At 34.5% G+C, this 22,058-nt stretch overlaps 1 protein-coding gene across 1 annotated transcript in view; it reads right to left on the bottom strand.

The window, feature by feature from the left end:
• Positions 1–22,058, bottom strand: part of LOC144437177 (beta-1-syntrophin-like) — a 45,220-nt gene that overhangs the window by 9,774 nt on the left and 13,388 nt on the right. The window contains exons 2-3 of the mRNA XM_078126058.1: positions 8,342–8,748; positions 6,514–6,656 (exon numbers count right to left, since the gene is read on the bottom strand). Of these exons, the coding sequence (XP_077982184.1) occupies positions 6,514–6,656; positions 8,342–8,748 (550 nt within the window). The remainder of the gene's footprint in view (positions 1–6,513; positions 6,657–8,341; positions 8,749–22,058) is intronic.

Genomic DNA, 22,058 nt, shown 5'->3' with positions numbered 1-22,058 from the left:
AAGTGCTTAATTTAAAGGTATACACTAATGGAACATGGTCAATGAACTGCCATATGGCGGCAGAACAACCACTATAGTGGAATATGTAGAAATTGCTAATGTACCTATTTTCAGCTGGCAGGGATACTTTTTTCTTTCTTTTCATTTTTCTCCAGATTGCAAACCTACTAAACATTTAAAATCAGTCTGAAATGTGTTTGTAACAGATTGTTTATTCTGTTCATGATGTCGTTCTACTTTATGTAAAGTGAATGCTGCTCCAGGAAATAAAACGCATTTTCATAAAATGTGTGTTCTGGAGAGTCATTTCTTGATTTTACATCACCTAGAATTACTTGTGATTTCAGAGAAACATCAAGTTGATCTTGTGCCAGTTAATATGATATCTTTGCTATGGGTTATACTGCCTTATGGAAATCAGCAGAAATAATTACTCAACTGTTCAACCATGAGTACTTGTAGATGTAAAATCATGAAATGACACTCCAGAACACAAATTTTATGAAAATGTCTGTTTTCTGTAGTGGTGTTCCCCTTTAGTACTTATATAACCATGTACATGTACAGTATTATAAAGGAAGGTTCACCAATTTTGCTCCTTAACATTACATTCTGTGCCACAATTATCTTCAACTTGAAGATAAAGAAGGAATTTCAAGTACAATTTATTTTCACTAATATTCTAAGAGTTAGCTTCAATTTCAAGATAACTATTTCTAAATTTAAATAGTTTAATTTCCTAGTTCTTCATAATTTTTAAGACAAATACGTTAAGTGCACTTTCTTCTCATATTTCCTTGGAAAGATATTAATCAAAAGCATGATGTGTTGCAACAAAATACTGACTGGGACTAATTTTACTATATCTACATGTCAATATTATTTAGTTAACCATTAAAATATGGGCTGATGACAAGTTGTGGAAGTACTCTGAAATATGTCCATCTACTAATGACTACTATATTTTATGCCAATATAATAATCATAAATATCATGAGCTAAGTAGTCAGATTCACATCTAACATTTTCAAATTTAGACTCTCTCACAAGTCTTTGGGAGCAGCATTGCCATTAGCTGTTTTGTATGTACCAATATCTACCGCATAATTTTACTAGAATATCCTTGAACTGTGGGCGCTCATCGACTAAATAGGGCTAATTATTTGTTGACATGTTACTGCAAATCTGTGTTATTGCAACCCCTGCCCCCCTGGGCATCTCAGTAACACATCAACAAATGATTAGCCCTATGTATCGATAAGGGCCCACATTACAATTCTGCAGTAGATATCGGTACATACAAAACAGCTCTTTTAGCAATGCGATGCAGTCGGGACTGTGAGAGAGTCTAGTTCAAATTGTCCTGAACCTTTATTTGACTTTCATGCTCTGCTCAGTTTGAACTCTGACCCTGATACCCCTCTTCCCCTCCCCCTCCATTACACAAACATTGAAATCATTCCCTTTCCACTGACTAACCATTCAACTATTGGAAACATTTTATTTTATACTCAGCTTTCAAGGTAAAAACCATGTTCAGTGATATTTACATTATTTAGATATTTAAAATATTGAGATTAAAATCTTTAAATCTTGGATCTTAGTATTTCGTTGTGGGTCAAAATGATACAAAATTTGTTATAAAATTCTTGTAGGTCACCACATGGTATGAAATAGGCAAACATTTCAGTTTGGTGCAACACAAGGTATTACTCTGTATAAATAGTGCATCAAACAGGGAACTTGCAAACCCGCCATATTGAATGTTGCATCATGGGAAATGTGATAATAAATACTAATCAATTAGCATTGTAAACAATATTGTTACATAGTTTATAACCAGGAATGATCAATTCATAGTCACCCTGATCTTTGTGGGAGGTTAATTTTATCAGTAGCTCCAGATCAGGTATTATGATAACCACAGATAATCCCATAGTCCTTTGCGTCTGAGCATGCTCAGTTTGGATTGCAAGTTCCCTATTGGGCACACAGACACAGACACAGACACAGACACAGATACAGATACAGATACAGATACAGATACAGATACAGATACAGATACAGATACAGATACAGATATAGTTTACAGTGTTGAAATGCACTGGACAAGTGTCACTGTCTGTTTTACAGTGCTACAATACACTGGACAAGTGTCACTGTCTGTTTTACAGTGCTACAATACACTGGACAAGTGTCACTGTCTGTTTTACAGTGCTACAATACACTGGACAAGTGTCACTGTCTGTTTTACAGTGCTACAATACACTGGACAAGTGTCACTGTCTGTTTTACAGTGTTACAATACACTGGACAAGTGTCACTGTCTGTTTTACAGTGTTACAATACACTGGACAAGTGTCACTGTCTGTTTTACAGTGCTACAATTCACTGGACAAGTGTCACTGTCAGGGTATTTACAGTGTTACAATTCACTGGACAAGTGACACTGTCATGTGTTTTACAGTGTTACAATGAACTGCACAAGTGTCACTGTATGTGTACATTAATAAGACATCTATAAGTCTACAGTTGAATGACAATTGACTCCATACAGAATGTTGTATACTTGACTGTAGATCATTTGGACATATTGCTGTGGATAGGTTTTACTGAATTTCAGTTTATGGGTGGTACACATATATTATCAACACCATAATGACAAGATAAACATACATGTACCTGGCGTATAAGACATTAATCAATAAACACCTCAATACTATTCTTAAATGCATTCATCTGGTCGGTAAAACAGCAATAATAAGTTCTTGTACCACAACCAAGGGTTCTTATTACTAGTACTTACAAATAACATATTACCTTTTCAGGTTGACAGGTTTTGTCAAACTGTCCTCAATACTGTTTGATCGTTAATTTGCAATATATATGCATGAGCTGAATGCATTGATTGCAAGAGATGTATGAAAATGTATGCAAATGTTCATTTGCATAACATTTACATATGTATGATACATAATTTACATATTCAAAAAAGATAATTTGCAAATTTGCATACTCATTTACATAGCCATAATATCATACATGCTATCAATGTTATTGAAGATGCATTTTCACAAGTGTTGTTGGGGAACTCAGAGCTTTCAATATCAAACTCAATGCAGGTGTTCAAAGCATATTGAAAAGAAACTGAAAACAGGAAGCCATCTTATCTGTAAACTGAAGCATAATGTTTTTATCTGTTAAGGAAATTACTTATTCGTCAGTTGAAAATCACACACTCTTTGTGAAATGACTTAAATTTGATGTAACACCTACTCTGATTCATGATGAATAAATCACAAGCTAACACACTCAAACAAACACTGAGATATAATGAATTCTCACACATTGCAAATTGAAGGGGAAACTATGATGGAGTTTGAGAATGAGTCATTAAATGCTTAAATCTGTCAATGTGTAAATAACAAGTACTTGTAAGAACCCTTGCTTGTCATGCCAGCTATGACTAGTAATGTCATGACAGCGGTATAATTGAACATTGAGCATGTAGCCTGAATGGAAAATATAATTTGATGTGTGGACTGATATACTGGTACATATAATGATATATGGTACCAATCGTCTCATGTGAGAGAACATTTCCATGTGTTTTGTGGTGTAATTTAGTTAAGAGTTGAGGACTATGGTACTAACTGTCTCGTGTGAAAAAAATATTTTGGTATGTTTTGTGGTGTAATTTAGTGAAGATTTGAGGACTATGGTACTCTCTTGTGAGAAAATATTTTGATATGTTTTGTTATGTGATATGTTTTGTTATGTGATATGTTTTGTTATGTGATATGTTTTGTTATGTGGTGTAATTTAGTGAAGAGTTGAGGACTATACATTAACTAAAGGCACAGCTATCCTGATTACTTTCATGTATCTTTGTAGGCAGGGATAAGGTCATATGTTATTTCATTACAATTTATGGTTCTCACACCATGTTTTACACAATTTTTTTTTCAAGCTACATAAACAACTTTTGAATCAGCAGAAAACAAGTAAGTTGGGTAAGGCAATCTGAACCACAATTTTTTTTTTGCTTGGCCTTATCAACTACATCATTGTAGTATATTAGTCTTTTTTGTTGTTGCTCAACGAAAGATCAGAAGTCTGTTGGTTGATTGATTGATTTTTTTTTACACTGTTGGTACAATATCTGCAAGATACTAAGATACATTGCAAATCACTCACTTTGACAAATCTGCCATTATCATCTTGACAATCTGCATACAAATTTGTAAATTAAAAGTGTGAAAATGACTTGAAGCTATCTGTGTGGGTTTCTCATTACAGTTGGAGAATGATTATTTTCCAATCACTACGGTATTGTATACTGGTTTAAGTATTGATCAAATACAGACACGGGCACAGGCTTTGTTTTTCTTACTGAGCCTCTGGTCACGTAGCCTCCCATCATTTCAAACTAACTTCTATACAGAGAATTCAATATTCAGCAACCATAATTCACTGCTTTCATATTCATTTCAAAACAATCATATCTATATGAGAGTGATCTCATCACAGGCATACCAATCAAGGATAATGTGAAAATACAATATCAGGAGTTATTATAGTAGAATGTGCCTTGAGTACCAATTTTTTTGTAAATCAAAGTACTTAAAAATCTCACCAAACTTAGCCATATGAAAGCTTGTTCCTAGTTCTTTTGAAACAATAACAGAAAATTGGGTTTTCATCGTCTTATTTTTAAGGATACCGACAATATCTTATGTATACTGTAGAGTTAACACAGTAGTCGGTGGCCATATTGGATTCTAAAATAGCCTAATTTTGATATACCATAGAGTTTTACAGTAGTCGGCGGCCATATTGGATTTTAAAATGGCTCAATTTTGATATACCATAGAGTTTTACAGTAGTCGGCGGCCATATTGGATTCTAAAATGGCTCAATTTTTATTTCATTTTGACCACTACTTCAAAAATTTGCACGATGATGTCTGATTTCTTTTCTTGATTTTAATTGAGAATGGGTTTGACATTTCTTGAACAAAGTATTGGCAAAAGTTAAAGAATTTTAATTCTGAGGCGTGTACATACTGTGATAACAAAATGTGTTCTTTTTATATATCAAATTGTTAATCTGTTTTCAGGCAAATAAATGACAAAAAATTTCAGTCTTCACGTTATTGAGAACTATACAATACAACATTGCAATAATAATTTCTAGAAAAGTTCAAACATTGACACGTACAGGAAAATTTTGAATTTACTGGTAGCATTATATGACACCATGACATCATATTTTAATAACAGACTATTTTTAAACTCAATTTATGACAGCATAGGACATAAATTTGACACCGTTCTGAAAGTGTGAATAAATGCTAGAATCTTATGAGACACAATAAATTTAAATGTGTCAGGGACTGCTTTCAATTTTTTATGTCTTTCCCTTGAGCTTTATACTTCAACCTTAGCTGACTTCTTTCTGCATCATTGCAGTATGTTTTTTTCACACAAAGAGAATAAACTGTACAGAATATCATTTATGAACTCTATATCAGGTTTTGATCATCACATCATTAATCTTAGTATTTGCATATTAATTACACTGAATATTAATTCTTTCAGTCACTCCTTACGACTGAGTCCTGCAGTAAGGTATGTCACAGGTCAAAGGTCATACTGTAGAAGAGTTGATGACACCCATGGGATGTCAACTTCAGTATGTCAGATTTTAGCACTGAACTGTAAGTGAGGCTACTTCAATGACTTTCATATATCCCATAATTTCAAAGCCTGCTAGCTGGGAGCAAAACAAGTCAACGATTCAAGTTTTATTTCTACTCATTTCTTGCTGATGTAATTTCAATGCATGTACAGTAACATACTTGATGGGGGGTACAAATGAAATTAATATTTCCAAAAAATATTAGTACTGAGGCTAAAATATTAAAACTTCATTTGAAAATGATAATAATTCAATTGCACTGATAATATCAGCATATGAAATTAATAGCCAAACTAGTAGTACCAAGGCTAAAATATTAAAACTTCATTTGAAAATGTGGATTCAATTGTAGACGATCCATTAGGTTACATATTGATGGCTGAGTCTAACGTAATATCTCTTATTTACTACTCACACTGAGATCTAGTGTTACTCAGACAATTTCATTTGCATGGATGATTTAATATTTCATTGAAATGTGTCGTAATACATCCTATGCTATTTGAACATTTGCGTTGTCATGGATTCAAATTCTTAGGTGAAAAAAAGGATTTCGATTAACATTTACTGAAATGGAAGAGTGAGTTCTGGAAAAACAGGGACACATGAAAACCCTAAATATCTTGTTTCTGTGTGACTAATGAATGAAATGATTTTTTTATATTTTGACCTATATGGTAAAGGTCACACGAGAAAGAAAACATACTTGCGGAAAGGCCATATATGTTAATGTAGACTCTCTTTAAATGGTAAATTAGTTGACCACAAGTGACCCTGAACACCTGGTCACATTGACGCTTAAAAGTAACTTACCTTGTGGCTAGTAAGGGATGACTTTGGTAAGGTGCTGCCCATTCTTCCCTGGTCCATGGAACACTGTCATACATAAGGGTATCTTTGTCTGTTAAAGCTACAAAAACTTGTTTCCAGTGTGGAGAGCTACCTTCATTATGACACTAATAGGAAGGAGAAAAGTAAAATAAAATAATAATAGTTTTGTTGACAGATAAAATATATGTCATAAATGAAATGCAAGGTATGTGAACAATTCATGTTCTACAGAATACAATTCTCAAAATGTATCTCCACAAGTAAACTTGGTTATCTGTCGCAAAAGCCAGTGTGTTGTTCCAGATAGCTAAGTCTCTGGGTTATCTCCACAGAGATGTGAAGATGAACATTTACTGCAATTTGTTGTTGCTACTGTGGTGTAAATGTCTATATCAACATAACACTGTAATATACTATCTGTTAAACATTGACTGTACAATGTACTATTTGTTGTTGTTATGCAGCTTTGTAATTCTGGTCACAAATGTATAGGTTGGTGGTATTAAAGTTGGCAAAAACTACTCAAGTCCTTTGGGTATTTTACTAGGGTTCCCCTTGGTTAAGATATAAGGTAGAGAAATATACATGTATAGCTTGATATTCTGGGGTTCACCTAGTTTATGACACAAGGTAGAGAAATGTACAGCCCAATATTTATCTGAAACCCCCCCCCCCCCCCCCTTGTTACTCAAGTTCAAAACCCTAACCAACACATCCGGTTACACATTTTTTTAAAACTCTCTGATTTGTACATTGTGTTGCAATGTCATGCACCAGTAGCTGTTCATAGTATGTGGTTTTACTGTCATGTGTTGTGGTATGTGTACTTGTCAGATTTACTTGTAGAATTCATTTTAGCCCTGATCTACACAATTCATTTTAACAAGTAACAACCCCACTTTGTTTAAACCATGACATACATATAGACTGGGACAAGTATGACAGTTATTTGGTCGATTTAGAAGGTGCTACAGGATAATTTATATGATCTCAAACCATAGTGCATGCCATGTTTGTTCTTTTTGACACCAGTCTGGCCACCTGTGATGACTTTAAATTTTGATCTTTGACACTACATGTCTTTAAATTGTCTGTCATAAGCAAGTGGGGACATTTGTGAGGTTACGTTTGTAGAAAGTTGTATGTTCTGAAATACTGAAAACTAATTGATAGTATATCTTTGTAGTACATGACACAACAGGGTTCTTAAATGCTCACTTCTGGTTTAACTCAATGTTCTTAGTCTCCTGGAGAGTAGGTGAAAACACCTACAGTGTCTAGAATTGAAGAATGTAGTCCTAGGCTAATTCTGGGTTCACAATAAAATGTAGTTCACACTTCAAGGTTAAAGGTATCAATCACAGGTTCTGGCATTAATGGAGCCATAAACAGAAAACAGGATTGTTCAGAATCAATTTTTTTTCTCTAGCTTTGTCAGACAACTGTTTGTGTACATGGCACAATAGGGAACTTGCAATCCAGACTGAGCATGCTTACTGTTTACAGGAAGTGGCTATAGAAAAGGCTGTAATACTGGACTAGACTTGTACTGGACTAGAGTTGTACTGGACTAGAGTTGTAAAATATGTTAATATTCAGCTACTGATTCCAAAATATCTAACTACAAATTATTCTGAAAATCTACAAATCTAGTCCAAGAGCAACATTGTCGAATATGGTTCACAAACTGTTACCATAGCAACAAGCCTCATGCCTCAAAAAATATCTAACTAAAATATGTTCAGATATAGTACAAAATCAACATTCTCGATACAGTTAACAAAACTGTTACCATAGCAACAAAACTCACCTGTTCACTAAGCCAACCCATGTATCTGATTTCTCTACTGCCCGGTGCAGACCGTAAGATTTCATTTGCTTCCTGGATAGCATTGGTAGCAAGAATACTAACATTGGCATGTATCGCTGAAAACCACTGACTGGCACTATTGGCATCTTTACACCGCAATATACAAGAACTACGTCCATCAGGTGAATGCAACTCTATTATATTCTGTTCTGGATTAGGCATAGTTAGATTACGTGTAACATAACAAAGTTTCAAAGGTATTGTTTTCATTTCAGTCCAGTTGCTGCGAGTTGCACTAGGGTTGGCACCTGGTTCTTTGATGACATATGGCGACGTATTTTCCCATCCGACTTCACCAATTATTGTGCTTCTTCTGAAGTACGGTGTTACTTCTCTCAAATACTTCACTGTAATATAGCAATGAAACATTGAAATTAGGATTTGAGGAATGAAATCAAGTTTCTATGTGCTTGAAATCTGCTTTATTGATGGCAAGGTAACGTTTGGAGTAAATGACCTACCAATCTACACAGAATTGATGACAAATCTTTCACTTCATGAAAAGACAATGTAACATGGATTGATCTGTAATCTTAAGAAAATCATCATCAAATCTGCCAAGTCTTAATAAATACATCAGCCTTGAGTCAAGTCATGTGGTGGTGGTGGTGGGGTGGTTGATTATCGGCTCCCCACACAATAATCAAAATCCCCACATGACTTGGCTCTAGGCTAAAAATATAAGAGCATCCCAACTACATTCTTCGGGTTGGTAATACTAATACGTAGTAATAAACAGTACTTGTTACATGACCAAGGGGTTCTATTAAACTTAGTTACAAGTAATGTCGACCTGAACATGCAAAACACTACTCGGCTATTCATAAATAATGAGAACGCTTGGTCATGTATAAACCAGAAACATTTACAAGGAACACTTTTCTATATTTATGGTGCAAATTTTCTGAAACTATTTGATATTGGTTTTGTGGACATCCATTGGCTCTGTTGGGATGAAAATCACTTTTCTTGAATGAAAACTTATTTAGGTAAAAAAAATGGCACTTCTAATCCACAGTAATTAGATTTCTTTTCCTACATTGATCTGTTGCCCTAAAACTCCTATTGATATGCAGACATCCATAAACATCTTCCAAGTAATACTACATTGTTGGTTGCTATACACATCAACTTAGGAGATTACAGGATTTTGAGAGCTCTATCTCCCAAGGACCAACAATGTCAAATTTTCTTGATTATTCTGAAGTGTTTTGTTTTGCAAAACACATTATTGATGATAGATTGTGTAATGGGTTTAGATAGAAATGATGACCTTTGACCCCAAACATGTTGGTACACATAGAGATCACATCAAACAATACATTTCCATAATACATTTTGTTATTACAAACAGATTTCATTTCAATATCACTAAAATGAATAACTAAATGTTTTCCTTTAAAATATTGTGGAAAAAACACATTCCATATGCATTCATAAAATATTTATACAAGCAAACAATAGGCCCTAGTCAACACTGTTTACAGACTTTAACTGATAACATGGAATACTGTATCTCTTGAGACACACTGTCTGACAAGTTATTTTAGCTTTCAATCCATCTTTGTCATTCTTAGACAATAGCCCCCTGTCCCAACATGGAAAGTTGAATTGGTTCAAAATCAACTTCAAGTCAGTTTGCCACTAGTTTGAACTGATTTATTGAATTGTTTTTTGATTCCACCTCTGAGGGGCTGATTTTGAACCAATTCACAGTTTGGAACAGACACAAAAGCAAAAGTAAATGAATTCAAATCACTTGCTAAGTATTCTCAAGCGACAGAAACTGATTTACCTGAATCATTTCAGTTGCTCAGTATTCTCGGGGGACAGAAACTGATAACTGAATCAATTCAGTTTGAATTGGTTTTGAATTGATTTAGGTGGGGACTGGACTTTTGTAGGGGTTTCTGGAAACTAGGTCACTGTGATTCATAGATACATTGGTAAATGCCATGTGTTAATAGGCTATGTCAATGTGTTTGTGCCAGTCATGTATCAAACTGAAGAATGTAGCAACAAATCCATTGCATATACTACCCTATTAAAAGTAAACAGTCAATCTCAATGTTTGGCCTTTCCCTAGTGTACTAATTTCTTAGGGCCATGGCATTCCACTGGGGGCAGTTACCGTGAACCTGACATGAATTCTAGTTTTTCCAAACGTGTTTTGGTTGTATTGATACTGGAAGCTTGAATCCAAGGCAGCTGGTGCACCAAGGCCTTGGATACAATATCAATAGTAGGAAAACTTACAAATTACACTTGGGGACAGTAGGATATCACACTTCTACCATATGCAACTATTAACCCTTGGCCTTCAAGCTCATTTCTTGTATTTTACAGCAACTGTTGTCTATATTAAAGTCAGATATCAAATTTATGTTTCATATGTGTAAATACAGAAAAAAACCAGCCATATATAAAAAAAAAAAGGTCATTTTCAAATTGGAGTGGATTTTTTAGAGAACAGAACTTTAAAGGTCAGTGTAAAATTTAGAATAAAATTGGGTGTGAAAAACGAAAGTCGATCAGAGCCGAAAATTGATCCTGAATAAAAGAATGATTCTATCCTTACAACATTCCACTGATAAGGTAGTAATAACCCAAGACCATGTGATTAAAACATTATGGTTTAATTCAAAGAAGGTACATAACCTTGATTCACTTTATCCAAAAAGACATCTCTGAAAGATTCAAAGAAGGTAGCTAAGGTTGCTTCACTACACATTATCATTATGGTGTATGTATGTATGCAGGTAGGATATTGACATTTATCCATATAATCACAAACGCCTTCTCATCTATTTGGGGTTTTCTTTACCCTTTTTTTGGCTGATAAAAATGCAACATTTCAAAAACCTTGAATGACAATTATTTGTTTGCATTATTTTCACTTCCAAAGTTCATGTATAAGTTTAGACAGATTCTGATGTAACATTTATCACATTTGCTAAGAAAATAAAACCCCAAAAGAGATCAGATCAGATCAGAAGGTGTTAGATACAAGATATTTTGTTACAAGACCACTGTTTGTATATTTCTATTACAGTCACATAGAAAAACAGTACACTCACAACTATTTTGATAAAAAACTTAGTTTTACTCATTGGAAACTCTTGTAAAATTATGAAGTACAAATTATAAATACAGTATATATACTATTGATCGAAGTCAGGTACATTTGTCGAATGAGTCACATGTAAGCAGAATCTAAGTTATAGTATACTATTACTGTGAATGCTATCATTTAATTACAGTTCAGTTTACACGTCAAATTCTTTTCCACAGATTTCATTACAACACTAAATGGCAACGACTGTCAAAACTTCTCAGAATACATACTATGACAGCTACTGCATTTTTTACCACTCTAAGGTCTTGACCTGGCTCACCACTACATTATAGGATTATGACTGCAGCTGTTTGATCAGTGCAAAAGATAAAACACACATGTACAGATACATTGGATAATATAACCACTAAATACCTCATAAGTGCTACTTTTAGTTCCTATAAGTTTACGATATTTGGCTTGTTCATCACGGGGGAAATAGTGAGTGACATAAGGAGGCTTTGTTCAGCCAAGGGAAATAAGAATGACATAAGGAGCTTTGTCATTTTACATGCTAGCCTGTGAAAACCCACATACATACACTGGTATCTTCCTACATAATAGAGAAGAACAGCCATATTGAAATTAAATAAAACTATTCCTTATTACAGTCAGAAAATTTTGATAAAAATTCCCCCAGTTGCCAAAATCTCATCATCATCGTAAGGGGTGTACTACAATGAACAAGTCAACTGCTGGCACAACACAGAGTACTGTAAAGGTACAGGTTAAAGGAAGCCATTTTAATACATACATCAGAAAAGACCCAACCTCAACTGAAACACTGGTATGAAGCTGATTTCAGCTGTGTTATTCTAACTTGTCTCACATGTCTGCAGCAGTAAGCCTGATAACCTTACCCATTGTACTACACACCTGGTGATCCTGACAAGATGTTGGCAAAAATCTGGGCTTATTCTGAATAATTTTCTGACTCTCTGAGTAGCAATATTTTTAAGTATAACAACAATCTACAGTCCAAAAATATTCCTTGTTGCATGATATCTATATTTTAATATTAATTTTCATTAGTCAATATTGCATGGTGTACTTCTTGCTTGTAACATGTGACAACCAGGGACTAATTGGTAGCTTTTACTTTGCAATTCTCTCCATGTTGCATGCCTGTGTATAACAAGTTAATGACTCTACATCTCTCTTGGTGAATACTGCACTACATACTAAATAGCCTTGTAAGTTAGCGTAATTTCAAAAAGAGACGTTTTCTAAATTGTAAAGGATTTCACCATCTTTGACCTTTCTAAATACATTTGTAATAGTCACCCAGTATTACATGTCAATATATACTTCAAATTAGGCCCTTTGAGTCTCATTTAGTGGTCATCTCAATTTCATCTTATCACAACTAATGTACATCAAACTCCATGTATGTGGCATAAACATATGTAATAACAACAGAACCATATGAAAGGTAAGATCCAGTGTGGGTACTCAGGGATATTTGCACTTGTGCTTACAGTGTTTTCTGCTGTACTTTCACTTGCTATGCTCATGAAAGTACTACCATTGAGAACACCGCAAGCACTCATGCAAATACCCTGAGTATGCCACACTTGCACTAACGTGTCATGGGATTCTGTAGTATTTAAGACAGGTGTCTCTTTGATGGCTACATCTTTATTTTTATCCAGTCAAAACTTAACTATGTCACACTACAAGACATACTTCTTGGAGTTATTTACTTGGACAATTTACTTTTTCCAATTTGTAATGATAATTAAGTATTACAAGTACACATGAAGACAGGTACGCACATTTTTTTAGTCTCTTCCATGATCATCTTCATTTCATTAGCTCTTCAAGTTTCTTTGGTAAATTACAATTGATGTTGTTAAAGCTAATTTGCGGTGATAGCCAGACATTTCAAGACCATTTGTAGAAAGAATGAATTTCATCCATATTATATTTTTGAGTGCTAGTTCTGTATTAAAATATTGACATATCATAACTAGCCCAGAGACTAGTCTTGGCATTACTATCTCAAGAAGCTCTCGAGCCTAGAGACTTGTCTTGGCATTAATATCTCAAGACATAGAGAGGTTCTCGAAATAGTAACACCAAAACAAGTCTCTGGGCTATATTATAACATGTACAAGCCAAGTTGTATGTGTTCAAACAGAAAATACTGTATACATACCCTGTTCATTTTACATCACCACAACATTAGTATACATGTTACAATTAATGTGAAATAACTTCTAAAAATAAACTGTCATAAGTTCCCCTTCAGTTAGTAACAAGTCAATTGATTGGTTTCAATATATAGTCTATGTCTTCAGTTAGTAACAAGTCAACTGATTGGTTTCAATATATAGTCTATGTCTTCAGTTAGTAACAAGTCAACTGATTGGTTTCAATATATAGTCTATGTCTTCAGTTAGTAACAAGTCAACTGATTGGTTTCAATATATAGTCTAAGTCATAATTAATGTAATGCTTAATATTATTTGTGACAAAAGATTCAAAATCAACATTACCTTCCCTATTTTTTTCTTAAATCAAGCTTTAATCTGGGTATAATTATATCATTCTCGATCTCCTACATTTTTTATCACTCAGTCTGAAAATACTCACGACATAAGGGTTTTGTCTCTATTAACTCATAGGCTATTACGTAATTCATATTTTTCTCACCTAAATGAAGACAAAATATTAGGGAATAAATATCTCATTACTCCTGGTATGAAGACAATTTCCGGTGATTTGTGCTTTCCTTTTGGACATAATACACTGACTGACTTCAAATGGTTGGACTATAATCTAACTTACAACTGGTACAATTTACTCCTTTTACATTACATAGTCAACCTTATGTTGATACTATCACATATATGAATAACTGAATTTCTTAGAACTGTTGCCATGGTTACACCTTGGTTACCACTGAGGCATCTGTAGAGATTTCGGAATTGATGGAAAGTGCCTGAAATGTGATTTGAACAATTGCAGATTGTAGCTGCATGTGTGCAATAGAAAAGCTACGTTCATTTCTCACTAAATGCATACATCAAGCCATCCCCGATGTTATTGATACCTGTCAGTGTAGAAGATTGACACAATTTCATTACCCCTCCAGCATGTCCAAATTTTCACTCAGAAAAAATCAATTGTCATTCCATAATACTATGGCAACGGTGTGCTTTATAGATTTCAAATTATGACACAGCATGGAATCTTTTCCTGATTGTAACATACATGCATATGTATAGTTTACCAGTGTTTAAAATTAGCTTCTACATTTGGTAGTCCGATTTCACCAAGTGAATGGTTTCAGCTAAAAGTTTGGTCTTAGAGTCTACCGTCTTATGTAAATTTGGTAGTCTAAATACCATATTTAATAGTCTATGTGTCCTGGACTCCTTCTAATTGGTAGTCTAAATACCATGTTTAGTAGTCTATGTGTCCTGGACTACTTCTAATTGGTAGTCTAGATACGATGTTTAGTAGTCTATGTGTCCTGGACTACTTCTAATTGGTAGTCTAAATACCATGTTTAGTAGTCTATGTGTCCTGGACTACTTCTAATTGGTAGTCTAGATACGATGTTTAGTAGTCTATGTGTCCTGGACTCCTTCTAATTGGTAGTGTAGATACAACGTTTAGTAGTCTATGTGTCCTGGACTACTTCTAATTGGTAGTCTAGATACCATGTTTAGTAGTCTACATTTTATATGTACCTTGGACTAATGCTAATTCCAAGTCCTGTACATGTATGTACTCTAGAGGAAAAACTTGCAGAGTGCACATAATTGGGTCCCAAAGATTAAGAAGTTAGTGGACATGTTTTTGAGAAGAATATACTTTATAGTATCAAGGAAATCACACATGGAATGTTCCCATTTCTGACAGGGTAATGATAACAAAGTCAAAGGTCGATATTGTTGACCTTTGACACTAAATTGGTGTTAACTTGAATAAGGGTGAGTATTTTACACAGCTTAGAAGAAATCATGTAAGGAATGTGACCATTTATGACACGATAACAAGGTCAACTTGGAACTGGAAAGGTCAAACAAGGACAATATTAGTCTTTGACACTATATTTGAAATTGAGAGGGCTATGAGTATATAGGACAGTGAATTTTATACAGAAGAGTAATTATATCATATATGAGGAATGTTACCGTTTATCACAAGAGTGTGTGGAACAAGATCAACTTAAGGTCATATGGGGACAGTTAAATTGACCTATGACCCTTACTTTCAACATTGTAAATATCACGGCATAAATGTTTACTATGGAAAGAGCTAGTTCTTTATTACGCACACACACACACACACACACACACACACATACATACACACACACAGAGGTTTTGAAGTGATTTATTTATTTCACTTTGGAAGCTTTCAACAATTAAGACATACTCTAAATTTGATTTACAGAAGAAGAATTTTACTCATTGTATGGAAAAGATAAATCAGTTTACAGTTATATGTAGTAGAAGGCACATATTGGTGGAAATTGAGTGTGTTTTATTTTATCTCATTATAAAAGAAATGACAGTGATTGGATTTTATTGGATATATGTTTTTTTGTATTTTGGTGAAGACAAGCTAAAATGTAAGCATAATCTTTGTGTAAAATAATTCTCCATTTGTGCTGAACTTAAAGGTGATTTTTTTTCTTGTAGACATAATGCCATATTACAGTAGTCCAGGGTTTCTTTCAAGAACATATTAGCAGACTACCCTTTCTGCAAACCAGCTATACCTATCACAAGTTATAATATTACATTTAAAGTAATCCTTTACAGCTCCTAGCTTACACAGACTGGTAAATCCTACCAGGATTGAAGGAAACCTAGATAGCGTCTGCAAGTGATTTTCATAATGTACATCAATGTCATGATTAGTATTCAACATACTGTCACACTTATTATATGAGATGACTCCAACTCAGGTCTCCTTCACTGGCAATTAACCCATCTTTCATTCAGTTCAAACCTACTTTCATCTTACCACTTTTAGTATGCATGGATTGACGAGAGTAATAATACCAACTCTGGTGTGTAATCAGGTAAATCCATATGACAGGGACACAGTGTGAGTGGATGGGACCAAAGTATGAACTCCTTACACGTATTAGTCAGACTGTGGCTCATCGCAGTCGGGACTGCTACCTAATTAATCATCATGTTGTAAGAATGTAGGTTATAAAAGGTGGTTCATAGTTTTTTTCATTGTGTACATAAGGTTATGGTTGGTTGCCTCCTTCATGCATAGTATTGCCTTCCTGTCTGCACTACTTACAGAATTTCCATCTAGATCCAGACTCCTCATCACATGATATGAAATCCCTATCGCTAGGAATATGATCATCATTCTGTCATATTTTGTTCAATGATCCAAATTTTTGTTTTTGATTGAAGAAGTTAGTATTAACTTGAAATATTCATCATTCTGATACTGTACATGTTTATCGTAAAAGTTCCTTGAAAGTAAACTCTTTACACTTTTTGCTGTTACTCAAACCCATTCTTGATTAAACTCAAGACAATATAAAGTCAGGGGTCACCTTACAGATATTTAAAACAGAAATCAAAATGATATCAAAATTTAGTCATTTTCAAATCCAATATGGCTACCAAATACTGTGTTATAAATATTAAACTCAATAAGGGAAAATGAAAGACTGTCAATTTCCTTGCAAATACGGTATTAAACCCCTAATCTTCTTTCATAATTTCAAAAGGACCAGGAACAGCTATCATGTGGCAAAGTCTGTTAAGATTAAAATAAAACTTAAATGTCTGTCTACAGGGAGATTGGTTCCCATGGTGCATTATTCTATATTCATCATACATGAAATTTGCCTGTAATACATGATCAAGTCAGGAAATTTCATTTCCTCACTACAGTGAAAATTCACCCAGTCAGATTATTTGCAAAACTCAATAGCTGAATATATAATATATCTCTCAGTAAAAGATCCTCTTCATAAGAAATTTACAATTCTTTAACCTCATTTTCTTAAAGCAATTCAAAGCTACATGTACCTGATATGTTTATGCAAATTTTTGGATCAGATTACAATCTAATCCCCTTATCAAAAATGTACAATTCTTCTAACTGGTTCTACACCTCAAACGATGAAAATGTACCTATACACACTGAATTTTCACGGTCAATTTGAGAGATTCTCCTGACTTATACTAGTTTCCTTCCCAGCGACATACCCACATAATTTCTGTTTTATAATACAAAGGCATATTATATAATAAATACTCCACAATGACATATTTATGATTGATTCTCATAATTATGTATCCCCAAGCGATGTGAAGTTAGTTGACGGTGTATATCCTATATGTACAAGATTTAGTCATGAATTAGAGCAATTGATTCCGAAATATAATATTGGTCCCAAATCAAAAATTAATCAAATGTTGTGTTTGGCACAACTTACAAAATCAGTGATGTATACAATATTGGAATTTATTACTTCTGATATGAAGTCTTGTAATGGTATCGAATACTTCAAAACTTACATGCTTACATCAAGACATCACGTCTTTATCTGTGATAAGCTTTATACTTCATCGGATAAGAAATGTCTTCTGGGATGGATTTTAAGATTTTGAGGATACTGGGGTAAATCTAAATAGAAACTTTTGTCTCTATTCCCGATGTGAGGCTAACATTGACCACAGGATATAATGCACAACACTATCAAATATATCTGCAATTGGAGAACTGGGTGTTTTTCACTAAATGACATACTTGAAGACTTTCAATGCACATGATCAAGCCTTGATCAATTTCGTATTGAATCACCTACAGGTAGAGTGTATTGAATCGTCGACAATTAAAATTACCTGTGTGTAGCTGAACATTTACTTGACGACATAAACATGATTAAATACAATATTGAGTCTGCTTCCCATTTCATTTTTTAATTATGTTTTATAATGTTGTATAACATGTGTATTCAATACTTTATTATGATCTTTATTTATACTGGATAGTTCTTTAACCACATAAACACTTGTCTCCCAAGAAGTCCAGTGAGGGCCATCCCTCATTGGTTCAGTGTTAATGCAGGAGGAAACCGGAGTACCCGGGGAAAACCTGCGTTGTTCGGTAGAGTCAAACTGAACGACACTCTTCTTACTTACAGCGTAGTAACTTTAATCGAACCCTGAATGGGGTTCGAACCCCGACCGCAGTGGTAAGAGGCAAGTGGTTTAACCGCTAGGCCACCGACAACCAGACAACTTCATGCATGAGAGGGGTTGTTTTACACAAGAAAATATACGCCAGGATTTTTGATGAATGGGATCAAGCCTTGATCATGTACATTTGTCCATCAAAGTGTATTGAATCGCCTACAGGTAAATAATATGTGTGTAGCTGAATATATTATGAAAGCATAATTACAAATAATATTGAGTCTGTACCAATTTGCATTTTTAATTATGTTTATATCATTGTATAACATTGAACATGTATCGTTATACACACACACACACACGCAAACACACACAAACACACACACACACACACACACACACACACACACACACACACACGCAAACACACACAAACACACATTCAATTCTTCACCACGTATAACTTCAAGAATGTGTTATTTAATTTTTACATGACATAAATGCCCTCTCAAATTCTCCAGTTACTGCTAATCACTATTTGTTTAGAGGTGGTACAACTGACATATATTTAGTCTTTTTCATTTCATGGGATGTTTTCTTGGTGTCTATACATCAATGGAGACGTCACCCTACATATTGGTATCCACATCAACAAATTCAGGAATAAAGTCAACCTAAACATGTCTACCTCTGTGAATTATGTATCAGATAACATGGCAGGTAGGTGTACAAAGGGACTATAAACATGTACTCTACTCCAGTCAAGTCATTGTTGACTGGGTCACACTGTACAGGTACTGTTCAAGGATAACAATGAATTCCTTTTACACCATAATTTCAAAAATAAACTGTGTGTAAAAACTTCACCAAAGTATTGTTTTGAGAAGTGCACTCGTAGGGACTTGTGTAGTCCTTCTTGCAAACAGAGAGATTACTTCTGAATGTTTTCCCTTGGAAAGATGTAAACAGACAATGATAGCTGCATCTACACAATACAGGCTTTGAATTGAATGTTGTCCAGTCATTATGTGACAGTGTCCTGCCAAAACGTTATCAGCAAATGATAGTTGTATCTATAAATACAGGCTTGGAGTTCACTTGACCATTCATTCTCTGTTCTGCCAAAATACACACAGAAAACAAAATGGCATATCAAGTTCAACATTGGCTTCAATTAACTATCCGATAAATATGTTACAATTCAAAGTCAAATCATACCAGGTTGAATGACTATTAAAAAAAACATCACAAAAGAATGAAGGGTCAACAATCAGGAACAAGTCCAGTAAGTACTGTCTGCAAATCAGACTAGGACTTGTAAAGAATCAAGTTTTAGACCTTGAAAATACTGATGGATGGCTGACAGTTGTCCACTTATTTGCATGCTACATATGTAGTCACATGGCCTGTTCTGAAACAGCAAGGGAAATAAAAAAATCCATGGAGGCAGCCATCCATACCAATATGGGATCCTCATTTTCTACTCCCTTTCCTTTCTCACTTGTATTTCAAATTCTCATTTTGCGTCTACCATAGTACCATAATATCTGTTGTAAATTGCTCCTTCAGGCAAGTCACCTTCTCCCCTTTCCCTAATTTGAAAAGTCTTCAAATCCTTGGAGAAAGAACACTGACAGCCACTAGTGAATGATGCCAAAATTACTTCAAATGTTAGAGTGGAAATTGTCTACCATAGACATTTATTAGAAGGGGAAAATAATGCATATCCTATTCAATGGGCATACTTTTACTTGTCTAGTTAGCAGTTTGTACTTGTTGTCCATGAATCAAACCTTTCAAAGACGTGCACTGATGACATCATGCCTTGAGGGCTGAATACAAATGATGCATGGAATCCAGCAAGAAAATATACCATATGACTTGTACAACTTTAAAGCAGTAATTTAATTCTGTCTAGATGGTTAGCTTGACCATAGATCTTGGGATCCCCTCTAAGATATATGGCTTGGCAGAATGTAGATAATGATCTTTTTGCCACAGATTGGAATGGTGGTGGTGGTGGTGGTGGTGGTGGTGGTGGGGTTCTGGGATGTCTCACATTCATGTAAGTCTATGTAAAAGAGTGTTTATCAATATTTCAAATACACTTTCACCTTAGGTAATGAAACTTTTATTGACTAGCTCTCCTAATAACAGTGATTTCTCCAAAACATGTCTGTAAGATATGACATTCGTGCTACATAGTCTGTGGTTTAGAAACTAGGGCTGAACAACACAATGTGCATTAATTATTACAGTGTACAGTGGATTCTGGTCTGTAATGTATGTAGAACTGGAAAGAAATTATTCTGAGGTAATATATAAAGTAGAACAAGACAATGTGGACCCAAGCTACAGACAGCCATACACAGGGTGAGAAAAGTCTGCTGTGGACCACACCTACAGGTTAGGTATTCATACATTATCACATCAGACGATGTTTTGTCCGTTTGCGTAACATCAGCCAATACATGACCCATCTGAATGGACCACTAGTCAGACTATGCATAATGGTCCAACAAATGGTGAGGGTGAGGACGACGGCTGGGTCAGTGCAATTCAGTGGCTTTCAACCAATTTGTTTAGTCTTTCCCTTTTATGAGAGAGCCACTTCCTGTTGTAACAAATACCTGTAAATAAACATCATGAATTCCATTGGCACTTGATAATTGGTTAAATGCTCTGTGTGGTCAACATGTACTGTCTACTGAAACTGAAAGATCAGGTGCTAGCAGGCATTCTGATCATAAACATGAAACACTGCCAAGATAATACTCACAGTGTATTGGTATTGCCATTAGCTATATAGGTTATTAGATAGACTGAACATACAAAACAGGGATTAATATTTAGCTGGGTTTAGAATTTCACTATGTTGATCTTTCAGCTATATTCACTGGGCTTTTATTTCACTGTTAACACTAGAGTGCAATGAAGCAAAGACTGTTATGGTCTGTTGTCTTTGTGCAGAGAATTAATTACAAATGTAATAAACTAAATGAACAAAATTAGAACATTATGTAGTTAATAAATATTCATGAATTTGTATAACTTAATATAAACATTCAACGAATCACCGTATTTTATGTCAGAACTTAAAACATGTTTCACTTATATCAAACCTTTCTGAAAAATTATTTGTTCAAAACAGCTTACAATAGCTGTAATTGGACTCTTGGAGCCATTTTTTTTTTCTTTTTTTTTTTGGGGGGGGGGGGGCATTTTGTAATGTAATGACTTACTGAAGTTACTCTTGATTTTTTACATCCTGACACATTACATGATAATTGATAGCCTATACCTGATGAAATCTACAACCAGTGACAGGCAAGTATTAACAACTGGAACTTGTTACAACCAGAGACAGGCCAGTATTAACAACTGGAACTTGTTACAACCAGCATATTTC

This window comes from Glandiceps talaboti, chromosome 7, assembly GCF_964340395.1.
Source record: "Glandiceps talaboti chromosome 7, keGlaTala1.1, whole genome shotgun sequence".
In the NCBI taxonomy this organism is placed as follows: Eukaryota; Metazoa; Hemichordata; class Enteropneusta; family Spengelidae; genus Glandiceps; species Glandiceps talaboti.
Note: the sequence above shows the minus strand (reverse complement) of the source record. Positions and strands in the feature narration are given on the sequence as shown.